This window comes from Argopecten irradians, chromosome 15 (genome assembly GCF_041381155.1).
Source record: "Argopecten irradians isolate NY chromosome 15, Ai_NY, whole genome shotgun sequence".
Lineage (NCBI taxonomy): Eukaryota > Metazoa > Mollusca > Bivalvia > Pectinida > Pectinidae > Argopecten > Argopecten irradians.
The window spans coordinates 3,557,170-3,576,943 of NC_091148.1; the positions used below are offsets into that span (position 1 = coordinate 3,557,170).

General features: G+C 35.6%; 1 protein-coding gene across 1 annotated transcript in view; it reads left to right on the top strand.

The window, feature by feature from the left end:
• LOC138308420 (DNA mismatch repair protein Msh6-like) overlaps positions 1–16,967 on the top strand; it is a 38,010-nt gene extending 21,043 nt beyond the window's left edge. The window contains exons 20-34 of the mRNA XM_069249398.1: positions 129–224; positions 723–813; positions 1,199–1,253; positions 3,554–3,654; positions 4,308–4,537; positions 7,357–7,489; positions 8,194–8,292; positions 9,183–9,311; positions 9,970–10,057; positions 10,584–10,673; positions 11,209–11,363; positions 12,936–13,070; positions 14,080–14,147; positions 14,970–15,271; positions 16,781–16,967. Of these exons, the coding sequence (XP_069105499.1) occupies positions 129–224; positions 723–813; positions 1,199–1,253; positions 3,554–3,654; positions 4,308–4,537; positions 7,357–7,489; positions 8,194–8,292; positions 9,183–9,311; positions 9,970–10,057; positions 10,584–10,673; positions 11,209–11,363; positions 12,936–13,070; positions 14,080–14,147; positions 14,970–15,036 (1,537 nt within the window). The 3' untranslated portion in view covers positions 15,037–15,271; positions 16,781–16,967. The remainder of the gene's footprint in view (positions 1–128; positions 225–722; positions 814–1,198; positions 1,254–3,553; positions 3,655–4,307; positions 4,538–7,356; positions 7,490–8,193; positions 8,293–9,182; positions 9,312–9,969; positions 10,058–10,583; positions 10,674–11,208; positions 11,364–12,935; positions 13,071–14,079; positions 14,148–14,969; positions 15,272–16,780) is intronic.
• Positions 16,968–19,774: the final 2,807 nt, after the last annotated feature.

Here is a 19,774-nt window from a genome sequence, read left to right on the forward strand (position 1 = left end):
AATATATTTACTTTTTCCTCACAGTAAGAAAAATATTCAAAACTTTCTCTTGACAGGATGGATATCCTATAAGAATCTGATATTTATAAAATTTAATTCATTTAATATGTTGATTTTTTTTCTCACAGTAAGAAAAAGATTGAAGACTTTCTCTTGACAATAGAAGGATTCAGAACCATATTGAAAGTGGCCAAGAAGTTTCAGAGTAACGTCAAGGATTTCAAGTAAGAAACTGAATGAATTATCATCTTTACAAATAAAAACTGATACTGGGTATGCGAGTTGAGTGCAAGAAAGGCAACACACATCTTTACAAAGATAGATATCGTGTGATTCCCCGATCAGTTGGATGCAAATAAATATGGCACCTGTGGGTTTTCCCCCAGGGAATTACAGATTTTTACAAGAACCGTTACCTCTTTCATAGGAAGTACTGAATAACCAGTATCTCTCTAATTTCATTTACAGATTAATTATGTGTATCAGGTTTCAATTGTAATAAGTGATACAGTATTTTTTCGGGATACAATTAATTATAAAAAAATTTAATATGAAGCTAAAACTTTTCAATTGTGGAAATGGTCTAAAGTAAGTAACTTTTGTAACTGAAGAATAATATTCTCATGTTGTTTATAGAGAAAATATACCATTTGTCGGCGTTGGACCATCTTTAAAGATCATATATCCCAGTACAGATATCTTAAAACATGTGATTTTTTCAGGTCAAAACTATTAACGAAGACCATGACACTACAGAGTGAAGAAGGCGAGGGATACTTCCCAGATCTACATGATGACATAGAATTTTTTGAGGTGAGGAAAAGTTTCAGTGAAAAAATTCATCAGTTTTTCCCTGATTCTGGTTTTCGACACCTTTGAGGCCAAATATTAGACCACAGGATAACCACACAACTGTACAATATATTATCTTGCTTCCGGTCGACACTTTTTAATTTCACACTAATTATGCACTATTTAGTGTAAAATTATCAAATTACTTTGAAATTGAATCAAAAACGGAAGATTGTATTAAAAGGTTTTTTCTGTACTTGTTTAATGCTTTAAATATTCGCTATATATATAAACTATTCACTATATACTCTACAAAAATATCAATTATTGGTAACTTGTAGATAAAATTAAATAAAAACTGGCAGATTGTGTTAAGCAATTAATTATGTACTTATTTATTTTGTAGCATTCTTTTGACCACAATAAGGCGAAGAAAGACGGAGTGATCGTTCCGAACAAAGGTAATCAGAACTAATGTGTTATGGAGTAGGGCTGTAACGAGTATCTGAGTACTCGAGTATTCACGAATTATTGAGAAAGATGGGATACGAATATTCGTTACTCCTGATATTTGTGGATCGCGATCTTTCAAAAGCAAAAAATAATACCTTCTTTAATGCTGTCATAGCTCAAAAATGTAAAGGAATGTACACTAAAATCTGAATATCATCGATATTTTCATTTTGAAGTAGACCGGAAGTACATAAGAGCTGCGTGAAGTAAAGCTAGCAACATGTTATTTTCGTATCCACGCTTCGATGCAATGTTGTGAATTCTTCATAAAATAATAATGATAAAACATAATTTTTGAATTTTAGAGATGTAAAAGATTATTATCAATTTCGTTTTCATTACGGGTCGGAAATATGTAAAAATACGAATATATTATATTAGGCTACCGCACGAGTACTGTAGATGTGAACCCCATTAAAAACGAAAGGTAGGCTAATTATGAGTCAAAATCATAAATCACCCGATTAAAAATAAAACCGTTTTTCTGTATTTGACCAAAATAAAAGTAACAATAACATTGATATGGTGATTTATGCCTTAACATGATAATTTATATACAGTGTACCATTCCACAGATGGTTTGATTTTGATTCATGCCGTAATTGATGTGCAGTAGTATTTTTGAGATGACGTCAAATGATTTAATTTTTTTTACAGTTACAGTGACTGAATCCTGCTGTACTTCACCTGTAACTCTATTGCTTAATGATAAGGAATGTAAAATTGCTAAAAATGGTTTTATTATCAATCAAACATTTATCAATATATAAGACCATTATTGATTTATAAAATCAACAAAAACAGTTTTACTTTATTTGAATCTTTTTCTTGTATCTCACTGGTGATTTGTGGTCCGATCTGTGAATCGTCAACCCTGAATCGTGGATCGGATCGGATCGCCTCATGTTAGACAATCCACAGCCCTATTATGGAGATAAGCCGAAAACTGTACAATATGTGGGAGAGAGAACTGTATCGAGGCCCATTAGGGCCGAGATCTGTTCTCTCTCCCACATATTGTACAGTTTGAGGCTTATCTCTGACTTAAAACATAGCAAGTCTTTGTGCTAATAAGGTTCCCTTTTATTTCTAATATAAGCCAGTTTTTGCCTTTGTCTATGAGCTCAGGTAACTCTACCAATGTGCATTCAACCATCACAAATCCGATATAGACAATGGCAACATAGAATTACCTTTGCCTGTGTTATATGTGATGAATAGCATTCATGAATAGAATGCATGAAGCATGCTTTTGGGTTGGACAACTATCATTTTCACTATGTCCGCTAACAGTGATGAAGGGATATTACTTTCTCAATTTAAGCGATATATTGAGGTGGCTTTAGTGACTTTTATTGCTAAAAGGACATTTCTTTCCAAAGTCAGATGTGGTAAAGAAATGACATATGAAACTAGACTTGCAATTTAGGCGTGTGTTTGAAAGCGTCTTGCTAAAATGATTTTCAGGCCAGTTCAAAACAGTCTGTGCCCCCAGAACTTTCATTGAATTCAAAGGATTTAAAATTTCGACCTCTCTAGGGACAGTTTTGGATTTATTTATACCATCTGCAATTTCATTCAAGAAGCCAATGGGATTTAGGTGAAATTCTGAAATATTGTTGAACCAACACCAAAATAAGTGTAAAACTACAGTGTAGATGATTTGGAAATTTAAAATCAAAAGTGGTGTACAAAAACAACAAGGTTTCAGAATGTGGAAATTGGAGTTAATGCAGATAAGTGTTAAATGGTGAATTCATAATATTTAGGAGGGAAACTTTATCTGGGATATACACAGAAATTCTGTTGATGTGTTTAATTCTACATCAATAGAGGATTAAATTATCTTCATATTCATTGTGTTGGATTTTTTCATAATATGGATTAAAAAATAATGGAATATTCCGGCAGGTTGTGTGTTGTGTGTTATCATAATTATGGGATTATGCCCGGAGACATATACTCACCCTCATTGTGTAACTCTCCCATAAATTACCTTTTACTGTCTTATAAGTGACTGTCTTATATTAGAGTCACATATAAGACAGTAAAAGGTAACATATAGGACAGTTACAGGTAATGGTCCCATAATCCTGGAGTTAAAGTACAGAAACAACAATAGATGACATCACAACTATGTTTTAAGACTATATATATACTTTATCTGTGTGTGTGATTTATTCTTGGAATGTGTTGGTGACTAAGTTACAGTCGTTCAATTCAATTTACCATTCTTTTTCTGTTGCAGGTGTTGATGAAGACTACGATAAAGCCATTTCAGACATTCAGGCCACGGAGCGGTCACTCAATCTGTATCTTGACCGTCAGCGAACTCGAATTGGATGTAAGGTTAGTGTGTTGTACAAGTGTATCTGTCTGGTTCTAGTTGTAGTCCACCAGTGAAGGTCATACCATAGTGTGATAATGAAGATCCTGGATATATCTACTTTGGCTGAGTTAAGTAGATCCCTGATATATCTACTTTGGCTGAGTTAAGTTCGGATGTCCCAACATATAACCACAAGCCCTCCACCTCTGGATCGCAAGTTTGAATCCCATGTGGAGCAGTTGCCAGATACTGACCATTGGTTGGTGGCTTTTCTCAGGGTACTACGGTTTTCCACCACCATCAAATTAAACCTGACTTGGCCTTGGTTAAAAATAAAAAGTTAAACTGAAAGAAACCAGGATATAGCTTATTGTTTGTATATTATTTTTGATAATACCTAGGTTTGTCAATCATATAGCTTTTTCAAGAGCTTCATATCAGTGATCGATGCAGGTGTAACCCTGGCAGGTATCCATTATGATGTCATTATTTTATGATCGAAACTCGCAAAACTTGGTAATGCGCAAATACATGTTAGTAATTATCATGTCTATCTGTCTGCCCGTCCGTCTTTGCATATTATTTTCTAGATATTTACTCAAAACCTAATCAAAAGTAATAAGATAAATGAATCTAGATCTGGTATATGACTCAGATTGATTTGTTTTGACAGACAATGACGTTTTGGGGGACAGGCAAGAATCGGTATCAGATGGAGGTTCCAGAAAGTGCTCTAAAGAGAGTTCCTGACGATTACGAGCTGTTCTCCTCAAAGAAGGGGTGGAAGAGATACCGGACAGCAGAGATTGATGAATATTTGTCGGAGCTTGCAGACGCTGAGGAAAGAAAAGATGTCGCATTGAAAGACACAATGAGAAGAATCTTCCACAGTTTTGATGAAAGGTAGTAGGCTTAAGTGATAGGTGATAAGTTTAAAGGTATTTTTCGCCCAACCAAACAAATATTCTTTTTGTAAAATCCGATAAACGGAAGAAAATTTGAGAAAACATATTAAAAATACCTCAATTTCTTAATGCGTATGAGATGGAATAAATATGTCTTGAATACAAAATTGAAGGAAATCCTTGATTTATTACGATCGTCAGGCTGACAGGATTGTATGCAAATGAAGCTGCGATGGATTGTGTTGTCAAAGTTTCGCGCATGCGCATTGTCGTCCTATGGCTGGCTGTGTTGGTCGAAATGACGACAAGGAGTAGGGTAGAAGCTTGTTGACGGCTTTTATTCAAAGTGTAGACAAGAGTTCTCACTTTCTCTCTCTCTCTCAAAGGTGGCCCTAGAGGAGGCGGTGACGTAGGTGTATGTGAGGCGGAAGTACCCAGTCTCAGTCTTATTCCCGTCTGATGTCCGTCTAATTTCAGTCTAGTTTCAGTCTCCGTCTCGTTTCCGTCTGACTGGGGCCTATTGCGGCCCTCTATTTATAATGATTGGGTACGTGACTGGTACACGTGCCGTTGGGACAATGCTTGCCCCAAAGGTTACCCAGCTCATCATAAACTGTCAAAATTTACTAATTTTAATTCAGAGTACAGCCTTACCGGCGCCTGATGCAGGCTTAACAAAATAGAAATGTTTTGATTTTCTGACTGGACTTGGTTGAGGCTGGACAGAACCGCCTGTAATATGCACATTTTGCACAAACTATACTGCGCAGTTAAACAGGTGTGTGGACTACGCGATGTCCTGTCATTTCTCCCAGAACATTCCACGTAGTCCCTACCATACCCATACCTATTCGGTAACAATTAACTAATAAGTTGGTCATCTAGTATAACACGTGCATAGACCGTGCGATGTCCTGCCATGCCTTCCAGAACATCCCACGTAGTCGCTACTAAGTAGGTGCCGTAACAATTTACTGATATTTCGGTCACCTAGTTTGGCCATGCCTTAAAACAACAACCTAACTCTGGCTGCAAACATGAGTAAACAATCCCGCGTTACTGACCTTTAAATATACTACACATCAATACTAGGTCTCAGCAACACTATATACACCACAATAATGCACTATGAAATTAAACACAGCCTAATAAATATATACATGGTTGTTATTAAATAACTAATACTTGTACTCTTATAAAATACACTATAATTAACTCAGCCCCGCGATCCACAATTATACACGGCTAACATAACAACTTCTGTCAAGGTCCAACAGGTACCCCACTTCCTGTTTACCTAGCGGGAATATTCAAATATCATATCTATTAATGATATTCATGGGGACTTAAGCAGGGCTACTAGCCTGTCTATCTCTATAGGGTTACAATCATCTATCACCAATAATATGATTGGGGCTTAAGCAAGGCTACCAGCCTGCATACCTCTATAGGGTTTACAGCATTGTTACGCACTATAATTAAACAAAATGGCTGAACGAAAGCGTGTGAGGAAAAAAAATTATCAGAATCGGCATCAAAGAGTAGGAAATTAGAATGAAATCGGTAGCACCCTAGGTTATATCTAGGGAATGAAATTCAGAGACGGCATGTAGCAATAGAAGAACAGACGCCACATCTCAAGCGGAACTCGCCCAGATTTGCCCGGATTCTGTTTGGACTGTGTTGCAGGTGGCGAGTTAAATTTCAACACATGTGCCAGCGCACATACAGCGGCAGACTAACTACATGTATGTTTGATTTACTAAGCTAGCGAACGTATGTAAGTAACTTGTTATAGTGTTATAGATTATATGACATGTATAAACAATCCATCGAACTTCGATATGTTGTTGTTTTTTTACTATACATGCCTTGGCAAGACAGTCACTTCTATCTGACATTTTGTTGCACGATTTCGTTTGTTGATGCGGCCTCGTTTTGGAAAAAAATACGTCATGTTCTATGTAAAGCTTGACTTCGCTCTATTTTTAGAGGAGTATTTTCCTGGTCAAGCTAGGCAACTGACCACCAATATTGTTCGCTGTATGCATCGAAAATGATCTGAAGATTATATTTATATACAGGATAAATTTCAATTTCGTAAACTTTATATTTCATTGGGCGAAACCTACCTTTAATACTATTACATTATTTCTTCTAGTGTAACTGAAATATTCTATGTTACGTTCATGTGTTCGTCTACTGCTAAAAAATATTTATTATAGTTATGGGAGTTGGAGTGTGTTTGTAATTAAGGGTAACTGACTGAGTAGAAGGTGTTCACTGTTAGTAAGAACAACCTACATTGAGCAGAAAGTAACACTGAGTGCGGATGTGTTATTACATATACATAGAGGATATTCCTTTATCAAGTGAGATGGAAACTTTAATATTTTTCGAAGCACAGGTTAAAAATATCAAGGTTTCCACATCACAAGATGAAATATAACTAGTTTTTATCAAGGAATATTTATTACTATTTGGCCATACAATGTATCTCTTGAAGTCTTGACCTTTGTTGGTACCGTGTATTTCTAACTTTGACCTTTGTAGGCACAATTTATCTCTAACCTTGACCTGTGAAGGTACAATATATCTTTAACCTTGACCTTTGTAGGTACAATATATCTTTAACCTTGACCTTTGTAGGTACAATATATCTTTAACCTTGACCTTTGTAGGTACAATATATCTTTAACCTTGAACCTTGTAGGTACACTGTATTTCTGACCTTTACAAATCTTTGGAGTTGTCCATATCATGTATCTCTAACCTTGACCTTTGTAGGTAGTGTATTTCTGACATTCACTATTGTAGGTACAAATCGTGGGAAGTGGCAATACAATGTATTTCTGTACTAGATGTTCTGATGTCTCTGGCATCCTACAGTCGGTGCGGGGACGGAGTCATGTGTCGACCAGAAGTTATCTCCCCTGATGAAAAGCAAGAGGTAAACTGTCAAACAAGGGCTATGTGTTCTTTCGATTTCTTTTAGCTCATTTACCCCTAAAATTTCATAATGGACTGGTCTAGTCTTTGATTTAGAAGAGTTTAAATGTGTCTAAAGGGGTGAATGAGTCAATTGTAAATTGTTTCAGAAACTTTTTCTTTAAAATCTAACATTATTCCTGGAATTTAATACAAATCATTTCAGAAATTGTTCATTGTTAAGTCTTTGTATTAACTACTTTTTTTTTCTATTAAAATATACGAAAGAAAGACTTAATGGCTATTTATTGCATTTGTCTTACTTCGTGACTTTAGCTAACTCAGGTTTTGAGTATAGTATGCTTAATCATATTGTTTTACAATTAGGAATTTGAATGATATCAGTCGAAATTGTGAACAAAATCGCAAAATTTGTCAATATGGTTTTAGCTCACCTGGTCTGAAGGACCAAGGTGAGCTTATGTGATACAGTGGAGTGTGTCTGTCAACAATCAACTTCTCCATAACTGCTGGTCAAAATTTGACTTGTAACATCCTTAAGGGGTACTGACTGAAAATTGTACAAATGGTCAGTTTGACCCCATCGGGGTCTGAGGAAGTGGGGCCAAAGGGGTCAATATGGTGATTACCATGTTAACTATATCTAAACGTAGTACTAAATGTGTTGTGTTAATACAATGTGTCGCAATATGTACTTCATTCCAGCCATTTATAGAGATCAGAGATGGACGCCATCCATGTATAGCCAAGACCTTTACTGGCGGAGATTTCATCCCAAATGATACTCTCATCGGCCTAAAAGATGTGAGTATCTTAAAACAATTTATCAATATAAGGTATTTGTCTGACATTTTTGACTTCTTCTCCAAAACCACTGAAGCAATTTCAATGAAATTTTGCACAAACATTCTAAGGCATAAATCCAATTAAAATCGTAAATTATAAGACCCCCATCCCCCAGGGGGCTGTGGGAGGAGCCATAAGGGGTAGAATTGGCTAAAATTTCAAAAATCTGATCAACTCGCAGATGAGATAGAAAGGTCCTAAGGTCCTTTACAAAAATTGTGAATTATATGACCCTGGGGTCTCAGGTTTACTGTAGTTTATATAGGGAAAACACATTTTTGAGTATTATTTGATCATTTGTAATAGGAAATGAGTCAAATATTGTCAGAATTATCCCTATGAGATTGCCATTGAATCCTATTAACAAATTTTCCATAACTGACCCCCAGGGACCTTACCGGCTGGGCCAAAAGGGGTCAAAATGGTTAAAATTTCAAAATTCTTCTTCTAAATCCACAAATTTGATGGAACCAGATACTCTTCATAGATTAAAAACTCAAATTTATAAAATCACTGAATTCAACGGCCAATATAAGTGGTTATATGTCTTTGTTTGATTTTGTATCTGAACTCAGGTGACCGTTAAGGCCCATGGGCCTCTTGGTGTTTTTTTATCTCTCTTAATTTTATTCCGTCTCTGCATATTTCGAAGTTATCTCCCTTGCATGAAGGTATCGATTGTGATGTCATCATTTTGTGAGTGAAATTCACGTTGTTTTACTCTGAAAACTATGACGTTATGCTTGCAAACACTTAGAATTTCGCGATCAATACATACCCACAAGGGCAGATAACTCCAATTATCCAAAGACTGAACACCCTATTACTGATATTTTCTACCTCTACAGGAGAATGAGATGGATACAGATGAAGTGGATAACGCCAACAGTAAAATTATTTTGGTGACCGGACCAAATATGGGCGGCAAATCCACGCTGATGAGACAAGTGGGACTAATCACTGTAATAGCCCAAATGGTGAGCTTTAGATCTTTGAAAAGAATTTAGGACAATAAAAAATTGTTCTAATGGAGATTGTTGTTGATCAGTTGATAAAACTGAAAAGTTTTGGGAGTGGGGGGGGGGAGTTTTTATTTGAAGAATGATAATCAATACTGTACACTCCAGATCTGTCAATACGGGGGTAACGGTAATAAAGCATGATTTACTGTGGATTAGTCCTTGAACCTTCTGGTGATCGTGATGTCACCAATTTACATCAAAATTTGATTGTTACAATCACCAGAATTTGGGAGTAAACAATGGTAAATTATTCTTTACTCATGTCATTTTGAAATCTTGAATTTGATGCATTAGAATTTTATATTTTTTAAAGGTCAAGATGTTATTTTATGACAAGACAATGTGAAAGTTTTTTGTAATTTTTAAATAATTAAATGTGTTGTTAACTTGATCTGTTGGACATTAAAACTCACTTTTTAACTTTTTAAGGAAAAACCCATACAAATTATCTCCCTTATGTATATAATATCATACATAACACACCCCTCCTTAATGAGTGTTTGGGACCAACCTTATGAAATGTCTCCCTTGGTCTCTCGTGAATAGTTCTTTAGTGGGATAATAGTTTTGACTGTTGACTGATGAGGAATTAAATATTTGTGAATTGTTGTAGGGTTGTTACGTACCAGCAGAGAAATGTCGTCTGACCCCCGTGGATCGTGTATTTACCAGACTTGGAGCCACTGATAGAATAATGGCAGGTAGGTTATCAACCACCAGTATCAAAATTCTTCTCTATAAGTGCCTAATCTTATCAAGTTGAACAAATATGGAGGCGTTTAATAGAACAGAATTTGGACTAGCCAATTATTAAAGTAAGCCTTAAATCATTTGTAAAAGAAATCTGTAAAGAAACCTAATACACTGTTTTCACATTGTCTGTCTGTATTTAAGTCAAATTAAGACCAAAATAGGGGGGAGAGGCAATTATGGGTTGAATGTGATAATAATTTTGTAATTTTGACCACAAGAAATGGCAAATTGATGTTTTATCACAGAAAATTTATATTAATTTAGATGATGGGGCATTTTACTTTTCAAAGGGAATTATTCCTACTTCTCTGTTGAAATTTATTCCGTTGTTATTGTTAGTGCAAAGATCTCTAGATTACTTTACTCACCCCTTAAATTATGTAATGGACTGGTCTGCTCTTTGATTAAGAAGAGCCTAAATGTGTCTTCAGAGGTGAATTGATTAAGGAAGTGTCATCTTTCTATTCTCTACAGGGGAAAGTACATTTTTCGTGGAGTTAAGCGAGACTTCAGCTATTTTACAACACGCCACACGGCATTCCTTAGTCTTGATGGATGAGCTAGGTAAGTCTTTTCACATTGGGATGACCTTGAAACTTTCTACAGTTGATTTTGTTGACAACAGTTGGTGTTTTCACTTAATTTCCCACTACAGAATGATATTCCTCATACAGTTCAACCCGGTTAATACAAACTCGGATAGTGCAAAATCTCATTGATATGAATGGAATTGAAATCTCCTGCAAATAGCATTCAATTTCCTTGTATTTATTTTTCATTTAATATGAATTAGTAATTACGAAAACCTGGGTAATACTTGAAAATTTCCCATATGCCATATCCCAACAGAGTCCCATGGATACTTTTGTGTTGTTTTAAATCCACATAATGCTAGGTGCCAAAAGTTGGCAAATCCTCGACCTAGGTTCGTTTTGATAATCGATCACTTTTCTGCTGTTCCATATCGCTGTTGGTAATAACAGTATGTTATAATCATAATTTATTTTAGCAAAATTAAATTAATTAAGTTAAATACAGTTGTGAACGAAATCCCGATGTATTGTACCCGTCTAATTTGGATGACGTTTTTTTTTCACAGGAAGAGGTACTGCTACATATGATGGGACAGCCATCGCCTGTTCTGTTGTTGACGAGTTGTCCAGACGTGTTTGCTGTCGCACACTTTTCTCCACTCACTACCATTCCCTGGTTGAAGAGTTTTCACACGACCCCAACATCAAACTAGGTCACATGGTAAGTACAGTCACTGACCATTGATCATGAAGCTTAAGGTCACATGGTAGGTACAGTCTATGACCATTGATCATGAAGCTTAAGGTCACATGGTAGGTACAGTCAGTGACCATTGTTCATGAAGCTTAAGGTCACATGGTAGGTACAGTCAGTGACCATTGTTCATGAAGCTTAAGGTCACATGGTAGGTACAGTCTATGACCATTGATCATGAAGCTTAAGGTCACATGGTAGGTACAGTCAGTGACCAATGGTCATGAAACTTAAGGTCACATGGTAGAGAAGCTTTAGGTCATATGGAAGGTGTAACATACCAACGTATGCAGTACATTCATGTCTGCTGAGGTTGTGTTCAAGGTATTACATAGCCACCTTGCAATACAATCTTGTGACGTTATTGCATCAAAAAGTTTACTGTATTGTGGTAGGAGCTCCATTTCTAGAGACTTTAAAGGATTTTTAGGTCACCTGACCATAGGTCATGGTGACCTATTGCCATAGTCTTTTGTCCGTCGTCATGCGTTGTCCATCATCTGTTATTATTGGTCATTGTGAACGTGATAACTTGAGTAAATATAAACCGATCTTAATGAGACTTTGTATGTAGACTAACATTGGAAAGATCTCGAATGAGTTTGAAAATCAGCATGATTCTTCTTTACTTTACGGAGTTATTGCCCTTTGCACTAAAAATTATTATTGGACCTTGTGAACGAGATAACGTGAGTAAATATGAAGCAATCTTGATGAAACTTTGTGTGTAGACTAACATTGGAAAAATCTCTGACAACTTTGAAAATCAGACTGATTCGACAGTAATTTACGGGGTTACCCTTTGCACTAATAATTACTATTGGACCTTGTGAACACGATAACTTTAGAAAATATGAACGGAGCTTAATGAATATTTGTGTGTAGACTAACATTGGAAAGATCTCGGATGAGTTTGAAAATCAGCTGGATTTGAAGATCACTTCAGAGTGATTGCCCTTTGCACTAATAATTACTATTGGACTTTGTGAATACGATAACTTGAATAGATATGCACTCAGTTTCATGAAACTTTGTATTTAGACTAAAATTGGAAAGATCTCTGACAAGATAGAAAAATGACCTGATCAGATCGTAACTTACTGAGTTATTGCTCTTTGCAATTATAATTTTTGAAACTTGTGAACATGATAACTTGAGGAAATATGCACTGAGCTTAATGAAACTTTGTATGTACACTAGCACTGGAAAGATCTTGAATGAGTTTGAAAATCAGCTTGATTCAACAATCTTTATGGGAGTTATTGCCCTTTGCAATTATAATTATTGAACCTTGTGAACATGGTAATGTGAGTAAATTTGCACGAAGCTTAAAGAGAATTTTTTATGTAGACCTATAAAATGTGTGTTCCTATTTCATGAACAAAAGTCATTAGTTGGCTAGTAAATGACGTAACTAATTTGTATCAAATATCAGGTGACTGTTAAGGCCCATGGGCCTCTTGTTTTTTATTCAAACTATTTAATTTTCAGACTTGTAGGATTGAAAATGTTTTTAATTCTAATCACTTAACAAATCAGGCGTGCATGGTAGAGAATGAAGATGAGGAGGACCCCACTCAAGAAACTATTACCTTCCTGTACAAACTCTCTCATGGAGCATGTCCGAAAAGTTATGGTTTCAATGCAGCAAAATTAGCCAACATCCCTGATGAGGTAAGGATTCAAGACTTGGGTTATGTCCCCTGGCTGAGACACTCCATAGTCTATAAAAGTGGTAGTTATTGTTAACCCCTACAACAAAGTTAGGGGGAAGTATACTGTAATTGTTCTGTAGAAACAACTTTGTCCGGTGAACTTCTTAACTACTAGACAAATTTTGATAAAATTTGATACTCAGAACCCTGACATAAAGGAGAGTTGAGTAAAATATATATAAGATATATACATGAGTTGCCTATATAAGGTTCTGCAATGTCCCCTATTAATGGAGTTGTTACTAAATTTGTGCAGTGGGGGGAATCAGTGTAAGGTTCTTTTTGAAAACTACTCTCGGTCAATTCCTTGCTTTCACTGAAGCAGTCGATATTGATCTGCATTTGTTCATCTGTTTGTCACACTTTCGTTTCTACTTTAACAAAATTCAGTCGGTAGATGTATTATGGGATACCTGAGGCCAAGTTCACTTACCAGTGTCTTATTTGCATAATTATGCATATTAATTAGAAACCTTCAAACCATATTTGCCAGTTTGTTTCCACACTCTTAGATCCTGTGAATGTTGACCAGTTTTTATGACATTGTGGTGAACTGTTGGATTGTAAAAGATGTTCCACCGCCGACAGAGCATAAACATTATTTGATATTTATCATTAATTCAGACTTAATTTGATTACTAATGTAACAAATTGACGCATATTTATTACAAGGAAACTTCGACTCTGATTGGGCAATTCATTTCAGCACTATTTTTTATAAGTAATCTGAATTTATTACAAAAGTTACAGAAACAAATTTAACTATTGATCAATTTCAGCAATACATTATCAGTGATTGTGCTATGGAATATTTGGTCCCATAATCCAAAGCAGTGATATGAATTCCTTAAATTTGCTTGTTTCTATCTGGTATTGCAATATGGTTATAATGTATGTGTTAAATAATAGCATTTTAAGACTTAGGGTTTATTTTTAGAACTAATTCATCCTGAACTATCTCTTTACAGATAATTCGCGTGGCAGTGAAGAAATCCAGGGAATTTGAAGAAAACACAACAAGACTACGGCTTATTAGGTGAGATATTCATAAAAATAAACAATATTGAACTCCACAAGGTTATATTTTTTTGTACTATTTTACCCGCGGACTGGTGATTTTCTCGGGGTACTCCGGCTTTCCTCCATCAACAAGCCTAGAACGTCCTTACATGACCCAGGACGTTAATCTAATAAGACCCAAACCCCATTTTAAGTACTGATCAGTCAACAAAATGGCAGTTGTTTTGGATTTTGATAGAATTTTGTTACTTCTTTTTCTCAGAAAATTCCTAATGGATCTTTCTAAGGTCTCATTTAATATGTGTCTATCTTGGGTTTTTGGGTTTAATTATGTAGTTTAACATCCTATGAATTACCACCTAGAGATGGCGGGCCTGTGGTAATAACATTTTAACCATTCGACCACCACAGCTATCTTGGACCTTTACTGTAGAGTACTGTTATTGCTGTGTAATCTGACCTGAGAAGTCTATCCTTATCACAATTTGTTTATCAGTGTCTGTTTGCGTTCATAAACAACTTATATTTTTGTCCACTTCTCCAAAACCACTGATTAAAGAAGTCAATGAAATAATTGTTGACAAAAGTTTTATGAAATTCTGATTTTCAGGACTCAGTGACCATTAACGCTTCTGGGTCTATTATTTCATGATCCCGGAAGCTGAGAATTTGTGCCACAATAAATGTATTACGCTACAAGATGTTCACTTTTTTGCATGTCCAACATTATGAAATTATCAATAGAATGAGATGTGTTTTACAGTGTAAATATGTTTAAAATGGTCTTTGTGCTAATGTTTATTCAAACATTACAATTTTAAAACTATTTGTTTTACAGAGCATTATATCAGGACTGCTCAGTGGAAAAGATGGTCAGTCTACAGCAACAGATCAGAGATCTGTGAAACCTGGTCAGAAATGTTCATCTATGGTCAGATATGAAAATCAGTCATCTGTGAAACCGTTAATCTCGATATTGAGACAGGTTAGTGACGGTCATTTGTGAAACCTGATATCTGGATATCTAAACGTGTTAGTGATGGTCATCTGTGGTCAGATATGAAAATCAGTCATCTGTGAAACCTGATATCTGGATATTGAGGCACGTTAGTGACGGTCATCTGTGGTCAGATATGTACCGTATTTTCCGGAGTATAAGCCGCTACTTTTTTCCCTGAAAATCGGGAGTGCGGCATATACACCAGTGCGACTTATCTGTGGACGAAAACCAAAATCTGACGATGTTTTGGCATTATTACGTCGTGATTCACATGTGAAAATCTTAAGTTTTACTCGCCAGTTTTGTAAAGTTATACATCGAACAAATCACTGTAAAAGTGTTTAAAAGATAAAATATGCAATGAAAAATATATTAAAGATGAAAATGATTACGTATCAGATGCATGTTCATTCGTAAAATTGTTTAATTCAAGGAAAATCCGCCGACTGAAACGTGTTTGTTTACTAGCGCAACACAATAGCGGTTTAGTAAAGTTATACATCGAAAATATCACTGTAAAAGTGTTTTTAAACGATATAATATGTGATGAAAATATAATAAAGATAAAAATAATAACGTACCAGATACATGTTCAATCGTAAAATTGTTTAATTCATGGAAAATCGGCCGACTGAAGCGTGGTTGTTTACAGTCACAACACAATGGCGGACTGATTTCGCTATCGATTTGCTGCAGGATCGTTACCAAGAAAATAATAACTAAAACGTCAAAAACCATCAAATATCAAACAATAAGTTAAATATATTATTTAAATATTATTTGAGTGAAAGAAATGTCCGCAGACAGGGAAAAAACAATCTTCTGAATGACTGCTAAATATAACTTGCACACGTGTTACACACGGTCAACATGTGTATTTCTCAGAATCCTGTCGCTGTGACTTCAATGAAATAATCGGCAGTCAAGTTTATAGTGTGAATTACATGTAATATAGAACATTATAGTGATGTTAAAAAGCACCAAACAGTCGTATAAAACATCATTTAATCGATCTCTGCAGCGGCAAACACCACGAAATCATATCCGGAAGTTTACAAAAATAAGGCTTCGGTGAATTGCATCATGGGATGGCAAGTTGAGAGAGAACACTCTAAACGAAGTCAATTTTAGGTTAATGATAGTCTTGATAATAAAGTAATCCTATACACATCAATATAATTAATACGCGAAGTATATTAAAATAGATATAAAAGAAAATCGTATGCATATTGAGGAAAGTATTTTAACCGGCATGTTGAAATATGAGAGAGAGTAAGCGTGAATTCGTACGGCCGCCATGTTTGTTTACACACAAGAAGTCTTACGTAATGGCAGAGTAAACAACGAACAGAAACATGACCAAATCAATTTTGCTAAAGATATTTACATCATTGTGAGTTTTATTTGTTATACATTTACAGAACAAGTTTACAGACAGTTTTCGTGATTCTAATCGATCGATAAGCATTACCGTGCTTCATTAGAGATCGATCGTATACACAGAGGGTTGCGTGGGTGCATGGGCCTAACTTTTGGTTGCGGCTTATGTAACGGTGCGTCTTATGTGTGTACAAAACCTGAAAAAATCGTAAAAAAGGCCTCTGCGGCTTGTACACAGGTGCGACTTATTGTCCGGAAAATACGGTAAGTCATATGTTGTGGTCATTGGAGACAAAAACAAGACAATTATGCCATTTCCTGTATCATGTGAAAAAGAATGGCTTATGTGCTAGAAAACAGTTGTAAAAAAAGACTAAGCAACATTTGTAATGAATGATGAAAGTGCTAGGAAAGTCCAACTGTTGTAAAGAATGGCCGAAGTGCTAGAAAACAGTTTATTGTTTTGATATGTCTAAAATTGGTCTATTAATTAGTGACTAAGAAATATAGATATCATTTCAAGGAGCTATATCAATTGATAGATGCTTGAGACAGATAAGAGGGGATTCCTTGTAGTCCTGGTGCTATTGATTAGCGTTTACAGTATTCTTACCATCAGGATGTGTATGAAGTATTAATAATGAAAATGGATTAAGGAGGAGTGGTACAATGTATGAAGTATTAATAATGAAAATGGATTAAGGAGGAGTGGTACAATGAATTACCTGACTGTACAGCTTCTTCCTTATGCCGTCTTTATATGTCACAGAGTTACGTCCCTTGTGGATAGGTATCCAATGTGACGTCATCATTTTAAGAGGGATCTTCACATCATTTTCTCTGAAAGGTATGACGTTTGCTCGTAAGCAGATGATGTCACATTCAATACCTACCCGCAAGGGCAGATAACTCTATGATAAGCTAAGACAGAATATCAGATAAATCGGCTTAGATTGCATGAATAAGGGAGATATGGTTGTTATTGTATGAATTAAGATGTATTTTTGTTACATGTATATTGAATTAACTTTTTTTTATTAAAAATGAAGAGTAATGTCACTGATCTTTGCTTTGTCTTTATAGATGTTACAATCAAACCTCGGCCCCAATCTAAGGTGATGCTGTATCTGACATTTTCACACAACCACTCTATCTCTGGGTACTGAGTTTGAAGTTTAAACACCATGTGGGGAAGTTGTCAGGTACTGACTACTGGCAGGTGGATTTTCTCTGGGTACTCCAGTTTTCTTCCACCAATTTCCATTAAGCTAATATATTTTTGCGACAGCTTATCACTCAGGTAGTCAAGCTAATAAAAAAGCAGACTAAAAGTCTTACTAGAAAACATGCAAAAAGCAATTGCGACAAGCTAAATGGTGATACATCTACATGTACTTCATTCAAAGTTTAAACAACACTAAACCCTTTTGGATATATATATGGTAGGATTACAAAGACACAAACAAAATGACAAATTACCCCTCACTCAGGTAAGGAACTTCATAGTTCAGGACATTAAAAAAGGCAGAATTACTTTCGACCAATTTTAATTCATCTTCATAGAACCACCAAAACCAAAGACTACCAAGCACAAAATTAAGACCAAAAGAACTATTAAAGAACTTTAAGGTCTGGATAGCGTGCCAGACAAGACCTGCACCTTAACTAGTACCCCATCCTCGATTCTCTATATATAATAGGGATTACTGTCATTATCGTTTTATACCCTGTATCGATGTTTGTACCCATTTTTAATGCTTCGGTGCATCCTCAATATTCCAAGGGTTCCAATCACTTACAATTTCTACAGCTCTGGACGATCTCTTAGTAAAATTGGAGGCCGCTTAGCGGAAAACATCTGAACCAATCACAGGCCTGCACAGGTTTTCTTTGAAGATTACAGAGAGATCTAGAGCAACATCGAACTTCAAAGCCACACCCAACCACAGTGTACTGTTATACAACTCTTTTGATGTACATCAAAGGACTAAATTACCTGTTCTGTTGCCTCTTAGTATACTATGAGGTAGTACAGAGGTGGAGAAATCCAGCTGCAATATTGTAGCTCAAAAGACTTAGACACATAATAGTGTTGTCTTTAGAAGGTACAGTAGGCCGGGTACGTATATTGGTTCTAAACCTTGACCAATGAAAGTATGATTCTGGAACTGACGTAGTCCCTGACAACATCAAAAAGCTTGCTCAAAAACATGAAAATGAAAAATTCTAATAAGAAATTTAAATAACAGTTATGTAACTGGCAAATTAATTTATAAGCAGTAGTTATAAATCGTTTCAATATGCTGACGATACCAGCTTTGCATTAGATGGAAAAAATCATATCATAACATCGTTTCAGATATACATAATGTACCTTGTAATGTACTTTTCTATAACATATATACATGTATTGAATGAATGTTTAAAAGCATGACGGGGAGACGAGTTACGATAAATTAAATCTACAAACTTCCATAAGGTATCCCTGTACACATGAGTCAAAGGTTCTATAAAGAAAAATGATTTCGAGAATTACGCTTGACTCTATAATGTGGGTTTTTTCTGTCAAAGAACCTCTCAGAAACTTACACTAATTCTCTTACTGTAAACCGGCTAATTTTCGTGCCAATATAATTTTGCATTTTTGCGCCTAACAAATCTTTCGCGACGATGTACAGCTAAAAAGCTGTATTGCACAAATAGTTAAAGTGAATAGTCGGGCAAAGAAAACCAGTCTAAATGCGTTCATTGGCCTTCCAAAAGTTCTCACATATTAATACGACGGTCAAGTTCTGTTTAGTTTCCCAGTTCTGACCATCAAAGTAAAGAAAAGTTGAAAGCATTGAAAGCGAGGCTGCGTGGAAATGTAACCACGGACATAGTGAGCCGGGAGGACGTTTTAGAATTTCCATACTTTAAATTAATTTCTTCGTACGCAGACAGATTTTGACGAGAGATTTTATTTTTCCATTTCATAAGAAATTATACTGGATACATTCACACCATTTTTACCGACTTTAGCCATCCTTGCCCGACTGTTCACTTTAACCACGTTTTCGCCAATTATAAGAACAGGTGAAATAACAATCGGTAAATCTCGACTACAAGGAGATCCGATTGGTGAAATATGTGAATTTTAATCGTACGCGAAAATATATTGTTATACAGGATGTCTGTTGTATGTGACCTTCCAATCTCTTCCAGGGGCCGCAATGAATTTTGGGAGAGATTGGTGACCTTCACCAATAACAGCAATATACAGA